The following is a 17,977-nucleotide window of genomic DNA, read 5'->3' on the forward strand; positions in this document are numbered from 1 at the left end:
CCACAAATCCCATTAAAAGACCCTAAAGTATTCAAAGACAGAAGACCCAATGTAAACACAAATATATTCATTATAAGAGTTTTTGTGCTACTAATGTACTAGAAACAATGTGGGTACCCACTGACTGGGGAATGACTAAACAAACTGAGGTATAGGAATGCAATGGGATATTATTGTGCTATCAATAACAACAAATATGAGGAAATAAGAGAAACACTGGAAGAAACAAATTAACCATGAAAAAGTCCCTCATTAAAAATGATAGCAAGAAGGGAACACAGTTTGTTTCTGAAAATCACAGGGGTCCACAAGAAAGAAGGTAATTCTAAGATAATGCTAAAGACCAAAGCCACCTAACCAGAAGTCTGATAAGTGTTTTGTGGTTTTTAATTCACAACAAAACCAACCACAGTGCTAGTTAAATGAAATTTTTCTCTGCATAAGCTATTAGGAGGTTTAATAAAAAAAAACAAAAATTAAAATAATGTATTTTGGCCCAGATATTAAAATTGGTCATTAGATTTTGTATTGTCATCATCAATTTTCTCTACTAAGTCTTTCTCTGAAGTAAAGAATTGTGTTATTCTGTAATTTTAGGTGTTTTCCATTTAATAGTCATTCTGCACAGCGGTCATCTTGCTGTGTTTTTTCAAGTGCTTCTATATGTATTTCCAAATGTAGCAACAATTCAAAGTTTTGTTTTTTTTAAATCCCATGAAAATTACTGTTATTACTACCTCCATGAAGCTTTCCTGCATTCCTTCATCTAGAAATAATCATTCCTTTCCCCCTAATCTTGCATGCCTCTCTGACTCCTGAATGTACTGTTCTCATTCTAATTTGTATTACATTTATTTATGCTCTTGGAATCACCCTATACACTGTCTCAAAGTAGAAATTGTGAAATATTACCCTTTTCAATTCCCAATATTGAGCAAAGAATCTTACAAACAGTAATGCTTAAAAGATTTTTTACCGAATTGAACTGAAGCCTACCAAAAAATGGAAACCATGTTTGGTATAGATTTCCATCAATCCCAAATCAACAAGTCAAAAAAACTACCAGTTTTCAGTATGAGGATGTTTTTAGGACCCAGGTACCTGATAAGAGAAGAGATGTAAACCTAATTTTAATTTCAAAAGTATAATTACCTGGCAAACATCAGAACGGATGCCAGTTTTCCAGAATCCTTGGCTGCTCAGTTCCACTGTCACCTCTCTCCTCATTGTATTCTTCTGTCGAATTTTCTGCAGAGCTTCCTAGAAAAGAACTAATTATGAGAGCAATTCAATATTTCTAAAGTATTGTTAAGCCAGCTATCAGGCATTAAGAAATAAAATGGATTCATTCAAAACTACACTTAATCCAGATACTCGCCTATTTTCACATGAAAACTATAATACCTGGAGCACCTGAGAAACTAGGATGTTCAAAGCATCATATGACTAAATCATTCTTTCCCAGTAAATACAGAAGAGAAATCTAAGACAAAACTTGTTCAGTCAAATATTTACTTTTGGAGAATGAAAAATAAATAAGTGAAGGGCTATGATTTTAAACTTAATAAAATACTTTGTCAATATTTTCTTTAACATCATTGTGAAACATGTCAAGATTTTTCTCAGAGCTAAATGTCTTAAATAAAGCAATAAACATCCTTCTTAGATTCATGAAGCAGACAAAACCAGTAATCTGAAATATGTAGCTAGCCATGGAATAAATCTGCAGTCTCTAAAAGAAATGGCTTGGGGGCAGCTAGGTGGCGTAGTGGATAGAGCCCTGGAGTCAGGAGGACCTGAGTTCAAATCGACCTCAGACTCTTGACACTTACCAGCTGTGTGACTCTGGGCAAATCACTTAACCCCAACTGCTTAGCCAAAAACAAAACCAAAAACACACACATAAAAGAAATGGCTCTACAAACCACATCTTTCTAACATTCAATGGTACAAGATTCATTGTAAGACAACTCAAAAACCAAATGCATACTCCATAACTCCCAACAAAGTGATGAAATCTGAAGAATCCTTTTGTTTGAACATGAGATGAACTTCAGCAATCTCACAAGGCAATAACCTATCCATTCCACTTCACTCAATAACTTATTTTTGAATTGTAAAAAAAAATCAAAGATAAAATCATTTTCATTATAGAATGTATTTGTTCTTAAAACGGAAGTAGAACCAATACATCAGTACCATCTTTTTACAAGCTTAAAAAAAAAAGCATCACCTATTGGGGGATGGGGGAGACCTATAAATAAATCTACTCTGGTGGACTGTCAAAGGTATTGGAGACTGCCTTCTGCAATATAAGACAAAGGAGCAAGCTGGTAAAGTACAACATTACAGGAAGCCACTTTCATGTAGAAAACCTGTTTGGGCACTCAAAATATCAAATAGGCAAAACTATTTTTTTCTTAGAAAATATATCTGTCCCTCAATAATAGTAATCACATAAATGCCTTAACAGTAATTATGGAGAATAACGTTCTCTCCTTCAGGAAGCAAAGTAAAATGAATGAAACACAACGGAGGAAGAAGTGGGATGGCATTAATCATGGATGTTATTTTTTCCTTAGAAATGCTACAATACTACAACAACTGACTAATTCACCATCGTAAATCTTACATCCTTAATATACCTCTCTCTGTGCCAGCTTTTGCTTGTCAGCTTGTTTGACCTTGGGGCTGTTTGCCAACAGGTGACGGAGCTTCACATAGCTTTTCCATAGCTTCTGATACCTAAAGAAATTGGGAGACAGACAGATCACTTGGTCAGCATGTCAGAACTTAGGAATCCAAATTAAGGTGTTAGAACTGGAGGGGATCAAATCCAGCTCAAGAATATGAAGTGACCTGTGCAAGGTCACTGACAATTACTAGTCACTTTGGCAGGTTATACATTTATTCCAAAAAGGTAGCATTGCTCAAAACATTTTTGGGGAGTTTCTCTTTTGAAATCTTATTCAGAGCTTGAAACAAATTCTTTTGAATATCCTAAATGGTACCAAATATTTATCCTTTGTTCTGTTTTCCTAAATCAAAGTGATCCATAAAATTGCTTAGCCTAATCTGGCTAAAAAAAAAAAAGTAATCCTAATTTTGATACCAAAAAATTTTTTTAAAAAAAGGAATGAGTATGTATGTGTGTGAGTGAGTGAGTGAGTGAGCGAGAGACAGAGAGAGAGGGAGATGCTTAAACTGGCCCTGTACGTGGTTTCATAGAAGATTTAAAAATATTTTGAGCTATAGCAGTATTAGTGGAATAAAGGTAGCCTAACAAATTGACTACTTTAAAGGGGAAAACACTCATACGAATGGGAAAATGATTTTATGTTCATTACAAAGTCAATATGATTAGTTTATAATCATAATACTATCTAGTCTAAGAGTAGGATATAAGTCTCAAAGGTAGTAGTGCAGATCAATTATACTTAGACGCAGGTCATATGGCTATTATTTACATTACAACTGAAAATGATGCACAAAAATCTATGATTTTCAAGACAAAAGTAGATTCATGAATAGGCCATTACTGAGTGACCAAATACTTATCAAACCTGATCCTCACTAATGAAACTGCCAAAACTTATACTAGGAATCAAAGTAATACATGGTCTTTATAAATTATATCAATTGTCACCCATTTAGGGATCCATGAAAATTCTGTTCTATTTCACTATGGTTTCTCTGATAAAGAGGAATGTTCAAAAAAATAGTCCTCTGATACCAAGTCTTCATTTCCTTTAGTTAAAGCTGTTCCTCTTAACAAGGGGCCTCTATTATCAACAACTTCATGTGGTGTAGGGGAATTGATGCTAAAAGAAGACTGGGCAAAGTACTTTATACTTTAAAACAACAAAATGTCTCTGTTCTCCTCCAGACTGTCATCGGTTTTAAATTTTTAAACTCTCCAAAACCTTATTCTTCTCTCATTTTGACCACCACATCCTTGCTGTGTTTGATAATTTCTGCCTACCAAATACCAGTGCAGCTATCTTCACAACTAAGTGACAAGTGTGCCATGACTGTGAGGACCTAGGAACCTTCTACCTCCTCACAGGTGAAATGTCTATTTTAGTCCAAGCTACTGGCAAGTGCATGGACCTAGGCAGAGTTAAGATCAGCAAAGATTATCAGCACCTAAGACATTAACAGAAGCAGCAGGTTCTCTCATTCCCAATTACCCATTCTGAACTAAACATCTCATACATCTTGGACTAAAATTTTAATTAAAAGTTTGAGACGCAGTTAAGATGTCTCTGTGGTAAATGCCACATCCAGCTATGTATACCTATCCTTCTCTCCTTCTGTCTGGTTAGGGAAGCAACCAACCACGATATCATAGTAGATCCATTTTGTGTTCTCTGCAATCAGTTTGAAATTTAAAAAAAAAAAACTGTGGACATTTTATACTACTTTAAAGTTTACAAAGCACTTTATACCAGTTCTTTCATTTGAGCCCTGTAAGGATACAAGTCTTAACCTCATTTTGCAGATGATGAAAATGAGGCTCAGAAATTAAGTGACTTGCCCATGGACACACAATAAGGAATATACCAGAGGTCCTTAAACCCAAGTCTTTCTTACTCCAAGTCTATCTTTTATCTATATTCTGCTGCTTCTCTAAAGGAAAAGCAAGACACGCAGGAAATGAAGTGGGTTCCTTCTTTTCCCCTCTAAGTAAGTTAAACAAGTTTTGATGGTTCTTAAGGTCCCCATTCTCTGCTCCTACAGCCCAAAAAATGATCCTCAAGTTATTTTGGTACCATTATTAAGAATTTTAAGAAATTATCATAAGAGATTTCACTGTAAGAGTCCTACTAATTTCAATTAAAGTGACAGGTTCTGCAATTTCAAAAATTTTGAGTATTGAGTTAAAAAAATCAAAATGCTATACAAAGCTTCATTTCAAACAAAGAAAAAATCTCTAATACTATATAAACTAATGAAATTAGGATAATAATGTTGACAGAATTCTATAAAAAGAAACAGGACTAAGTAAGCTAGGAATTCCAAAAATGTTAGAATAAAACTTCAAACAGCTGAACATGTAGAAAACGGACTTATGCCGGTGATGTAACAACACATCAATCAACAAGCATATATTAGGTGCTTACTATGTGCAAAGCACAAGGGATACAAACAAGAAAGACAAAAACAGTCCCTGCCCTCAAGGAGCTTACACTCTAACTGGAGAGACAACAGGTAAATACAGAGGTACATACAAGATACATACAGAGTAGATGGAAGGTAACCTTAGAGTGGTAGGCTCTAGCAGCTGTGATGACCGGGAGCAGTCTCCTGCAGAAGGTGGCATTTGAGCTGAGTCTTGAAAGAAGCTAGGGATTCTAAGAGGTAGAGGTGAGGATGGAGAGCATTCCAGGCATGGGGGACAGACAGTGCAAAGGCACAAAACAGGAAATGGTGTGTCATGTGTGAGTAATAGCAAGTAGGCCAGTATAGCTGGGATTGTGGATTGCGTGGAGGGGAATAAAGTGTAACAAGACTGGAAAGGTAGGAAGGGGCCAGATTGTGAAGAGCTTTGAATGATAAATGAAACTGCAAATGTAGAAATAAGGTCTATTTTAGACAACTTTTTAAAAGGAAGGGGGAAAGGGGCAAGGCATAGATATAAAAGTCTCTCTTTAGTGGAAAGTGAAAAGACTAAGACAAACATTGAGAAGGATATCTTACTGAGGGTCTCCTGCATAACTCAACTGGGCAGGGCGTATCCCAAAGTGGACAATAATTGGAAAAGTAATCACATCAGGGTTGAATTGTTCCCGATCCAGTTGATCAATGCGTACTGAACTAGGTTTCTAGAGAAAAAAATCAAAGCTGATTACTCTGATGAGAAGTCTCACTAATAAATCATGACAGAAGGATGAGGATTGCAAATGAATCATTTTTTTCCCCTAGAAATTCCTAAATTTCCAAAAAAAAAAAAGATAATGTTATTCAACACTTTATTCACAGAGACTGAACTTTATCTCTACAAGTGAGTCAATACTATTTGGTATGATGAATGATTTTGCCCATTTTAGTACTCCACGGAGAAAGACATCTTTTAAACGTGAAGATTTCAAAAGGGTAGCAGCCAGCCATAACTTTTTCTTAACTTCTTCAGAAATTAATGATAAGTAAGAAGTACGTTTCAGAAAACAAAATACGCTGACGCATCTGCTTTAATTTCACTTTATATATTTCCAGGTTATGTACAAGTGGGAGCATGCACAAAAAATAAGCTCTCCCTTAGCTTTCAGGCTCTTTCCCACTCACAAATGAGGTGTTATGGGGCAAAAGTCAGCAAATTCAATTTATATTAAACTGTATTTATGGCATTTTGTGAAAAGAGGCTTTTTTTCCAGAAAAAAAATGAGATATATTTGTATTTTTACAGAGAAGATCAATTTTTTCCTGACAAAGTACAAATTAACCTTTAAATCACAAGAAAAACCAAGAACATTTTTTATTCTATTGTTTCTAACTCTCATGTTTTCTTTTAAAAATTTCTAAAAATTGTCCAAATACTACAGTGTCAGATAATCAACAGAAAGCATGAAATACAATTAATTTTTAGCACAAATGTAATTCCCTATGATAACTCTAAATCCTGTTATTTTTGCTAATTAATATAATAATTAATGGGGGAAATGTTAAGAAAGAAACAGAAAAGTATTTAGTTTCTAAAACCAACATTTCTTCCTTTTACAGCACATTAAAAATTGGGGAATATGGTGGTAAAGTATCTTAAGGTGTGAAAGCATTTAGGCAACCAAACATACCATGCCAGGATTGTTAACAATCATCCCTTTGCATTCCTCTGCATATTTCTGCCACTCAAGTTCTTCCCACTGGAGCATGTTAGCAATCTCCTCTTCAGGCACCAAAGCTTTGTTACATCTCAACAAGTAGAGCAGAATCTGATGCATTGATAGCACTTCCTTTCCTCCATCTTGCAAGGGAAAAGGGAAGAAAGACAGTAAAGGCAAGAAGAATTTTCATAACACCAAAGCATTAAATGGTATAGGAAAAAAAAAACAGGTCAAAAAGCTTTTTATAGGCAGTATACATTTTCAATTGCTCATCCAGATGACATATAGGAGGAAAGACATTCATTTAATTAATAAATAGTGCTCATAAACAATCTGATTTATTAAAATGGTAACATTATTAACAATTAGAAACTTTTATTTGTTAAGTTTCAAATAATAAAAACAAATTTTCTTCTCAAAACAAATTTTCAAGGAGCAGCTTAAAAAGCCACATGTCATACTTCCCTGTTATAGATTATCCCATACATACTTAACCATTCTTTTTATTACAATAGTTAAAAACCCTTTGCAAGTTATAGCACTTTGTTAAAATAATGCAAGGCTTTTATAGGACATTTATGGATGTAGTCAATTAGCTATTGTTGTGTTATGGACTAATTCTTTGTGCTAATTTGCTGAACCTGCCACAATGAAAAGAACCAAATGGGTTTATACTCATACCACTGTGTCACCATTCTATGAACTAAACACAGGAGAAAATCAAGTATCGAGTTGTACAGAAACATAAATTACCATGATCAAGCTTGCTTTATATTACAGAAGGAAAAAGCACAATAAAGGTGATACATAAGGTACTTCAGAAGAGTCAATTTAATAGTGGTGGTCTCAATATAAAAAGATTAATCAGTGTTACCCTATAGAGGAATCTTGACGACATTTTCTCTCAAACTGTGAAGAGTACATTTCTTATTGAGGAACACATCAGAAGGGGATAAGAGAAGGGGGGGAGGGCCTGCAGTGATAGAAAGGACAGCAGATTGGGGGAAGCTGTAGTCAGAGGCAAAACACTTTTGAGGAAGGATAGGGTGAAAGGGGAGAGAAAATAAAAGAGAGTAGGGAGAATAGGTAGCAATCATAACTGTGAAAAAAAATTGTGAAGCAAGTTTCTCTGACAAAGACCTCATTTCTCTAACATACACAGAATTGTGTCAAATATATGTTAAAAAAAAGGCCATTCCCGAATTGATAAATGATCAAAAGATAAATCAGTTTTCAGATGAAGCAATTAAAGCTATCTACAGCCATATGAAAAAATATTCTAATTCACTACTGATGGGAGAAATGCAAGTTAAAACAATTCTGAGATACCACCTCATACCTATTAGAATAGCTAATAGGACAGAAAAGGTAAATTGTCGCCCGCAATTACGTGAGGCACCTCAAGGCAGAGTGTGAAATGAAGAGATGTGGGCCAGGCGGAGGGTCCAAGTTTAAACAGTAAAGGCTAACAATCAGCCCTGAGACATTCCCAGGAGTCTTACATGACTAACCCCAGCCCTAATGCGCTACTTTAATTATACACACCTGCTTGTTATCAAGGTTCAAGGATCGGTCAAAGTGTTCTAACACCTCCCTGGCAGGGGAGATTGGTGAGCCAAACATTCTCAGCAAGTGAGCCCTTAAGGGTAGGAAAATGAAAGAGTTAAGCTCTGACCTAAATTCCTTATCCCATATTAGACTCCTCAGCTCTGCCCCTCAACAGTACATGACAAATACTGGAGGGCATGTGGGAAAAATGAGACATTAATGTACTACTGTTGGAGTTGTGAATTGATTAAATCATTCTATACAGCAATTTAGAACCTATGCCCAAAGGGCTATAAAACCATGCATACCCTTTGACACAGCAATATCAATACTAGGTCTGTATCCTAAAAGAGATAAAAAAACAAAAAGGAAAAGGACTTATACATACAAAAATATTTATAGATCTTTTCTGGGGGTAAAGAATTAGAAATTGAGGGGATGTACATCAACTGGGGAATGGCTGAATAAGTTGTGGCATGTAATTATGATGGAATAATATTGTACTATAAGAAATGATGAGCAGGATGTTCTCAGAAAAACCTAGAAAGACTTACATGGGTTGATGCAAAGTGAAATGTACTGGATACAAAGCAAACATTGTAAGATGATCAGCTGTGAATGACTTAGCTATTCTCAGCAAGACAACGATCCATGACAACTCTGAAGGACTTAGGATGAAAAATGCTATCCATCCCCAGAGAAAGAATTGATGGTGTATGAATACAGACTGAAGCAACTTTTTTTTCCACTTTATTTTTCTTGATTTTTTTTGTCTGCGTTTTCTTTCATAACATGACTATTGTGGATATATTTTGCATGACTACACAAGTGTGGCCTATATGGAATTGCTTGCCTTTTCAGTGAGGGTGAAGAGGGAGAGGTGAAAAGAATTTGGAACACAAAGTTTTGAAAACAAATGTAAAAAAAAAAGAAAGAAACCCATCTATATAAATAAGAAAGGCCATAAGAAAATTTCATCAAAGAACAGTGTCAACTATTATTTCACCTATACATTTGAAAGTATGCTCAACCTAATGAATTCAGATATAGTCTAGAGAAAAATAAGTTTGTTGTTTCTAGATACATTAGAGAAATAAATAGTTAAAAACACTTCACATTTCAAGGAATCACAGGAAAAAGCTACACAAAACACACACACAAAAGATCAAGACTATTCTTTAAATATCCTGAAAAGAGGCAGTTCATAACTCTAAGCCCTAAAAACAACCCACATTTGTAGCATTTAAATCCCCGCAGATGAGAGTTGACACAAAACTGTTGATTCTTTTTTGATGATGTTAACTAAAAAACAAACAAACAAACAACAACAAAACCCACAAGTCCATGAGATGTGTTACAACTGGCCCTGAAGCCATCTGTGACCATACGTAATTCTCTCAAAATATAACCAGAAAGTAGTATGTGATCTTTCAAAAGACTAAGCAAGTCAGAACTCACATTTGCAAAATGTTTCCATGTTAGGTCTGGGCATGTACAAAAGCAAGGTTCCATTATTTACACACCCACACCTGCCCACACACACATACCCACACCCCAACCTTTAAAATCTGGTTCCCTTCAAAGGAAAGCGTAAGGCTATACACACGTGACTCCAAAGATGACACAAATGCTCAAAAACATTTCTGAAACTCATCTTTATGCAATTTTAATTATGCTGCATTCTTGTGAATAATCTCAGTAGTGAAAAATTTTTATTTTTTGAGAGATTTCATTTTCTGAAGCAGTCAAGACATTTAATCAATTAATAAACATATATCAATGACCTACTATATGCCAGACATTGTGCTAAGTGCTAGAGATAGAAAAAGAGACAAAAGAGAATTCTTGCCCTTAAGGAGCTCATAATTTAATGGAGAAGACAACAAACATACAAAAACATAAACAAGCTATATACTGGATAAATAGGAAATAAGTTAACAGGGCACTAGAATTAAGAGGGAATAGGAAAGGCTTCCTGTAAAAGATGGGATTTTAGTTGGAATCTGGGGAAGCCAGTAGGCAGAGCTGAGGAAAGGTAGAGTGCCAGGAATGGGGGATAGCCAGAGAAAATGCACAGAGACAAGAGATGTAGTGTCTTGTTTGAGGAACATGGAGAAGGCCTCAGGTGTCACTGGATGAAAGAGTACAAGGTGAGGAAGTAAGGAATGAAGGAGGCTAGGTCATAAAGAGCACTGAATGCCAAGCAGAGGATTTTGCTGATGCTGGAGGCAAAAGGGAGCCAGTAGGTAGTGGAATGGAGTGTGTGTGTGATATGGTTGGACCAGTGATTTCAAAAAAACCCACTTTTACTGGCTGAATGGAGGATGGACTGGAGTGGGTAGCAAAGCTGGCTTGCCAGAAGACTATTTCATTAATCCAGGCATGAGGTAATAAGGACCTGTGCCAGTGGTGGCAGGGTGATAAGAGAGAAGATGGTACTTTTGAGAAATAGTACAAGGACATTTACAGACCATATTGAGTAATGTAGTTAAACAAAATATAGACTGTCTTTTGCTCAAAAATAAATTATGGCCATCAAGAAATACTGGTTACCTAGTTATGTATTATGAAAAAGTTTTGGACAATGGCAACACTGTTGAAAAAAAGATATTTAGCCCCTCAAAGGAGACTGCTTTTGAGGAAAACATCTAAAATATAAAAAAAGTCTAGCACATTTGTCATTCAAACTTCTTATCCCAGGGTTCTTTCCTAACAACATTCTTTTTATATGTTCTATTTAATAGATTACTTTTAAATCAGTAAAAGATTAAGTCCAAGAGTCTGAGAATTTAGACACGCTATCTCCCTCTCCCTTCCCCACAAACACTAATACTGCTTTCAAAGCTTACCCCTCGCAGTCACTGTCAAAGGCAGTAATCACTGTAGAGATGAAACTAAGCAACTGCCTCTGAACACGCTGTGGCCCAGGGCCTCCTCAGCAGCCATAGCTCCAGAAAATAAAGTTCTCTCCAAATTCCTTGGCAATATAATGGGTTTAATATATTTTTCTCCCAATGGAAATGACATTAAAGAAGATGAATTACTACTTGCTTTACTTTTGTCCCCTAAGTACCACACTGTGCCTGGACATCTGACTTACAACTGATAACTCCTACGTGTGTTGCCTTTCCTTCCCTATTTGAACATGAGCTCCTTGAAAGCAAGGCCCATCTTGTTTTTCTATTTTGTATGCCCAGTGCTTGGCCCATAGTGTTTAACAAATGTCCTTCATTCATACATTCATTCAGTAAAGAATCTATAGAGGAAAAATTAAATGAAGCAGGATTATGTGAGGAAAGGGCTCTGATGCTATTTCTAAAAAGATAAATAATCTAGGACCACTGCGGCTACCTCTAGGTATGTGTAAGAGTCCAGATTCATCCCTAGTGAATGCTGGTCCCAGAAAATAGCACCAATCTTTCTCTCTCTTAATACTTACCTAGGCACCAACAACCCTCTCTTTTCTCCCTTCCCCCAGCAACTACCCTAAGGACAGAACCAATAATATAATCTCTTTCTGCTTTTATTGCTTTTCCTCCACAGAAAGAACTTAAACTTTTAAGAATAGTTGAAGAGCTGTGAGGAGCAGTGAAACACATGTTCATCCTATTGGTTTATTAATTCATTGTCCCAGATGAAAAACAAAGGGAGAGACCTGTTTCTTAATCCAAAAGGTTGCACATTTAACTGATGTAAAAAACTTCATTAGAAGTAGCTTTAAATATTGTTTCTTGAGTCTGATAATAGTGTTCATTATCAGACAATCACTGCTAGAGTTTTGCAGCAATATATGCACCAGGGGAACTTGGCCCTCTAGCTAATTCAATAATCAAAAAGATGGCCCATGTTAAACATATACAGAAAGATATCCTACAGATTTTTAGTACCTATCTATAATCTTGGTGTCATGGAAAGAACATACAATTAGATAATAATTAGGGGATCTCACTCATAATTCTAGCTCTCTCATTAACTTGCTGGCACCAAGACACTTCTGGGCCTCAGTTTTTTCACTTGTAAAACAAGTTAGATTTGCTAAACCTCTTAAGATCTCTTATAGTTTTGAAATTCTATGATCCTATGAAACAATGCTTCAAATTATAAAACTGTTTACAAAAAATAGCTAAATTTATCAAACCAAACCTAAGAACAAATTTGCTTTTACCATAGATATGAATTCTACATGCACAACTATATTACATTTTAGTTCTTGTTTTATTACATTTGGGATTTTGTTTTGATAGGGAGCTTAAACTGGGCTATATATTTTTTATTTCAGTTCCAAACTAGGCAAAAAAGCTTAAGTGCTCAATATAATGTGCGACTGAATCTCAGAATTTCAGAGTTGGAAGCAATCTCAGAAGTCATTTAATAATATAGTATATATGTGATTAGGATACCTCCTTTATAACATTCCTTAAGAGTGGTCATCCAGTCCTTCAAGTCTGAATACTTCCAGTGTACTATTTCCACATGAAAACTCTCTCTACTTTTGGGCTTTTTTTTTAATGTAAGGAAAATTCAGGAGGAAAACTCACTACGCATTTTTCTATAACTGTCAGAAACGTTTTCCTTACTTTAATCCTCAATCTGCCTCTTTGCAACTTCTACTTACAGCTATTAGTTTATCCTTTTGGACCTAGTAAAACAAGTCACACTTGTATGTAATAGCCCTTCAAAAATTAAAAACTGCTCTCTTGTTCCACCTTTCTCCTAAGTCAAGTGGTCTTAACCCTAGAGTTAGTGAATTTTTCTTTAAATATATATTGATTATGACTAGTTTCCTGTGTAATCCTATGTACTGTATTTTATGCATTTAAAAACTTTCCTGGGAGGGAGTTCCAAGGGTTTCATCAGATTGTTAAAAGGGTACATGATACAAAAAAAGGTTAAGAACCCGAATTGTGTTCCTATGACAACTGCCAATTCTCTTCACTATTCATTTTTGCCCTTAGTGTCTGGATGGGCTCTAATTTGACAGTGTCGTTCTTAAAATACAAGTATCCACTAAAATTCAAAGTAACAAAAATTAAAACTACCCCGAGGTATCCATTTCAAGCTAGCAGAGATGGGAAAAAAAACGGGAAACCTACTGTTGGAAAAGCTGTAGGAAAACATAAACACTAAATTCATCATTATGGAGTTGAGAAGTGGTACGATCATTCAGGCAAACAACTTGGAATTCTGCAAAGAATGACCTAAGTTGTTCTATCCTTTGACCCACAGAATCTACTATTAGGATTACACGCCAAGAAATTTAATGATAGCAAGGAAAGATCTACGTGCAAGTCAGCATTCATGGAAGCATAACAAAAAGGAAACAAGATATGTGCTTGACAATTGGAGGGTGACTGAACAAATTATGGCATATTAATGTAATGGAATATTTCTGCTCCATAAGAAAGGAAAACTAGGAAAAATTCAGACAAACTGGAAGACTTATAAGAGGTGATGCAAAGTGAAGAAAACGTCCAAAATTAGACACAATAACAACCACAATGTAAATAAAGTCAACAATGAGAGGCAACAAAACCCAGCACAAATGCATTAATTGTTACTTTCATATTTTCATAGTTAAAGGACATAGCCCTCTCAGTAGTCAACATACTGATAAACTGATTTGAGGGAAATGTACATGGTAGGGAATATAAGTATTTCTTGGGAAACATCAAAACATGCCTAGAAATTTTTAAAAATTTAAATACAAGATGTGGTAGGTCATGATACACTCTAATGCTGCAGATATAGTCACAGATCAAGGTAAAAAACACAGTAGCTGTGTTCTGAAGATTGTTCAGACTCAATTATTATTACATTGTTGTATAACATCACAAATACTATATGGAACAATAAATTTTAATTCATTTGACAACATATATTCTTACCTGGAAGAAATCTTACAAAACGTGGCATGAAATGAAATCTTGGACAGCATGAACTATTATTTTCAAATGAAGGGCCTAAAACAATTGGAAGAGGAAAAAAAAAGTCTTAAAAAACACTCAAAGTTACTCAGTCCCTAGACTTTATGGTAACAAACAACAACACTAGAAAAACATGTATCTGTATATGTACATACACACATACATAGAAAAATGATCACAATTATTTCCAAAGATGAATCAATCACGTGTAACTTATATGAACAGCCAAAGACTAGGACAAGGAAGGATACCAAAAAAATAAGAAAATGACAAAATTCCATTTCACCTCCCCTATCCACCATCAGATATGTACAATTAAAGCAACGATTTTTTAAAGTCTACTTTACACAATAAAATTACTGTCAAACAACACAAAATACATTCTTATATAACATGCTTATATTTCTGTTTTTATCATTTTGTCTTTCAGAAATTTATTAAAGGACTATGCACCTAACCTTTAACAAATAATTGTTGTAGTTTAGTTTGAAAATTAACTCTAATGGGCTCCTTTTCAAAATAAGCACACAATGCCTGAGAGACATTTCCCGAAGAATAAAGTGCTTATCAATGAGAAGAGATAAATGTTTTTTAAATCTTGATAGTCTCCCATGTAAGCATTAGTATACCTGCACAGGCAAAGACAGAGAAAAAGCATGGCAGTGGCCAAGAAAAACATATACTGGTAATCATTTTTTGTTTTCTACACTTAAATTAATTATGGCATTTTATTTTTATAAATTTAAGAATTAGAAGGTTTTTGGGGGGTTTAATATAAAATTTTACTGATTTAAAATATTAACTGACAGGACTATTGTTAATGAAATTTAACTAGCTACTCTTAAAAATGAACAAGAGAACACCTTCTTGAGGCATAATGGGTACTGACATATAGTTTTATGTAAAAAGCATTTTTAAGAACCTGCTGGTGTCTAATCAATAGTGTTTGTCCATATCAATGAAATGAATTCCTATTGGGTACTTTTAAGTGACAGAACTATTTTTACTCAATTCTTCGAAAAATTTTTTTACAGTCAAATTTGGTTTAAAATCTTCTGCAGACTCTTAAATACAAGCATTATCCTTTTCATTACATCCCTATTATGATTTCCTTAATGGAGAGCTAGGTGGCTCAGTGGATAGAGCACAGGACTTAGGAATCAAGAAGACCTACTTCTAAATTCTGCCTTCATGTACTAAATAGCTCTGTGACCTTCAGCAAGTCAATTAATTTCTCTGTGCCTTAGTTTCCTCAACTGTAAAATGAGGGTAACAGTAATCTCTACTTCACAGGGTTGTTGAGAGGATCAAACGATTTAACATATGCAAAGCACTTGGAAAACCTTAAAGTGCTATATAAATGCTAACTATTATTATTACAACTTTACATGAATTTTCTATTTGCCCCAGTCTGATCTGCACAAGAGGTACATATTAGTCATCCTTTGCTGAAGTACCATACCTGTAAGATTCCAATCATAGAGTTCCAAAATGTCTCTGAATAAGTACAAGGAAAAGAGCTCAAGGCCTTTCACACAAAAATTCTGAAAAACAATAAATATTTTAGTATTGTATTCCACAGACCACAAAGACTGATGTTTCACTGTGGGGTGGCAGTGACTATAGGTTCTCAGCAGCTCTGCCAGCAGCTTAGGCTCTAGCAGGGCCCAGAAAATTGGAAAGTATTAGAGTTTGGGTCTGCTAAATTGTATGGTCAGAGGTTCGTTCAAATATGATCAACTTTTTGGCAATAGCAACAAAGTAAAACCATCAAGCAAGCCCTAAAATGGCCACAACCAGCCTTATAGATGTCTTTTAAATATAAAGTAATAAGTTTGCTATTTCAAAATAATTTTAAAACTGTAGAAACCAACTAAATAGGAGTTGCTCAACATTATTAACTTGCTAATATAATAATGATACAACAGGACAACATTGCCAACAGGGATAGAGCACTAGCCTTCGGTGTGGAGAAGGCCTGGCTTCAAGTTCTCATTGTGACGTATGCTGCCTGGTTACTCTGGGTAAGTCATTTAACCTTTCCAGTTGACTCAAGAGAACTTTCAGAGACTCACATTAATTTGGTTTTGGGATTGCATATCTCTTGCTGATACAAGTCTCAGCACAGTTTTAAACTTTAATAGCTTAAGTACTGCTGGTGGACAGCAACAATGAAAAGCCAGGAAAAAAGGTATTCAGATGACCAGTAACAGAATCTATTGCTTATACGAACTACATTAGAAACAGATTTAAAGTTACTGTTAGCTGATAGAACATGAAGAATGATATATTCAAAAAGAGATAAAGTGACTTAACAATGGCCCACATTTTACACTATAACTTCTACCTGCTTCAATAGTCTGTCAAAACATAATGCTACCAGGTTATAAATGTAGTAAAAGTTCCAATACAGACATTTCAATACTTTAAAAAAATAGAAATTTCGAACAAAAAAAGAGAAATGCCCCAAGGTGTTCTGTTAAATAATTATCCCCCTTACCTCAGGCATCATCTCTTCAATGAAATGAATTGTGTAGTCTATGTTAAATCTAATTACTTTACACAGAGGAATCTGTAATAACAATAAGAGAAGTTTAGTTCTTACTGTTCTCTAAGTGTTTTTCTACCTGATTTAAAAAGTAATAGACATATATGAAGTACAGTGTTTATAATTCTACCAATTACCATTTGGAGGTATATACTGCAAAGTTATACCATGTTGGGCAGGTTGTAAAGCTAATAAGCAGGTACTAGGTCTGCTCTCTACATATATAAGTGTACTGGTAATGATTTAGTAACAGAATTAAAGGGAAAAAGCATTAAATCATCTAAAAAAATTCCTTCACCTCAAAAGTCACTATCAGCAGAAACACAACATAACAAATTTCCTAAATCTCTCCCCTAGTCTCCTGCCATCATCCACTGCTCCCAGTAGTTTTCTTGTATATTTCAGAGAATCCATAAAATCAGAATCACAGTGGTACTTTCATAAACTATGGCATTCTTAAGTAGATAAATGACATAGAATTCAACTAAACTGCCTACATGGATAAAAAAAAGTAGAATTTAACTTCAATGGGCTACTCAAGGTTAACAATAAGCTGAAAGAAAATGGGATGAGTTTTGACCTGTTCCAACAAAAAACTGTCACCTCAACTAGATTTGGTAGGGAATTTGAGGAAAGTGGTCATCTCAAGAAGGTATGTCCTATTTGTATGACTGTAGCATTCGAGTGGACACTAAATGATCCCTTGGGGCGAAAAAAGGAGTGGAAAAACAATTCTACACCTGAAGAATTCTTAAAATTATGGTTATTAGGAAAACCATGATAATTCATGTCTCATGCTTTCCACAACTATGAAGCTGATATAATGGCAAAATAGTCTGCTAGTGCCATCTACTGGAGAAAGAATTTTGTTCGAGGAAAATACGTTACTGTTTCCCAGAAAAAAAAAAGAGTAACATTAAAATTAATTTTATACCAACTTCTACATTAATAAAGAAGGATTTTCATCTTTTGTCCAATGAACTGTACAAAGACAAATCACAACTAAAGGTCACTGCCATTTGCAAGTTCCACATCCCCATCTATCTCATTTCACTTGTACATGATCATCAGCAGACAACTGATTTTCTATTAAACTGAAATCATTATTCTCAATTCACTTAATTTTTTTCTCTTGA

General features: G+C 34.9%; 1 protein-coding gene across 10 annotated transcripts in view; it reads right to left on the reverse strand.

The window, feature by feature from the left end:
- Positions 1-17,977, reverse strand: part of DROSHA (drosha ribonuclease III) — a 112,697-nt gene that overhangs the window by 51,427 nt on the left and 43,293 nt on the right. For all 10 annotated transcript variants that reach the window (XR_013486194.1, XM_078153330.1, XM_078153329.1 and 7 more), the window contains 7 exons: positions 16,794-16,865; positions 15,756-15,837; positions 14,255-14,329; positions 6,792-6,961; positions 5,701-5,825; positions 2,646-2,745; positions 1,153-1,260 (listed from right to left, as the gene is read on the reverse strand). Coding sequence is in view for 9 of the 10 variants with exons in the window: in XM_078153330.1 (XP_078009456.1) it covers positions 1,153-1,260; positions 2,646-2,745; positions 5,701-5,825; positions 6,792-6,961; positions 14,255-14,329; positions 15,756-15,837; positions 16,794-16,865 (732 nt within the window). In the remaining variant the exon portion in view is untranslated. The remainder of the gene's footprint in view (positions 1-1,152; positions 1,261-2,645; positions 2,746-5,700; positions 5,826-6,791; positions 6,962-14,254; positions 14,330-15,755; positions 15,838-16,793; positions 16,866-17,977) is intronic.

Source organism: Phascolarctos cinereus, unplaced genomic scaffold (assembly GCF_003287225.1).
Source record: "Phascolarctos cinereus isolate Bilbo 61053 unplaced genomic scaffold, phaCin_HiC Scaffold_4;HRSCAF=312, whole genome shotgun sequence".
Lineage (NCBI taxonomy): Eukaryota > Metazoa > Chordata > Mammalia > Diprotodontia > Phascolarctidae > Phascolarctos > Phascolarctos cinereus.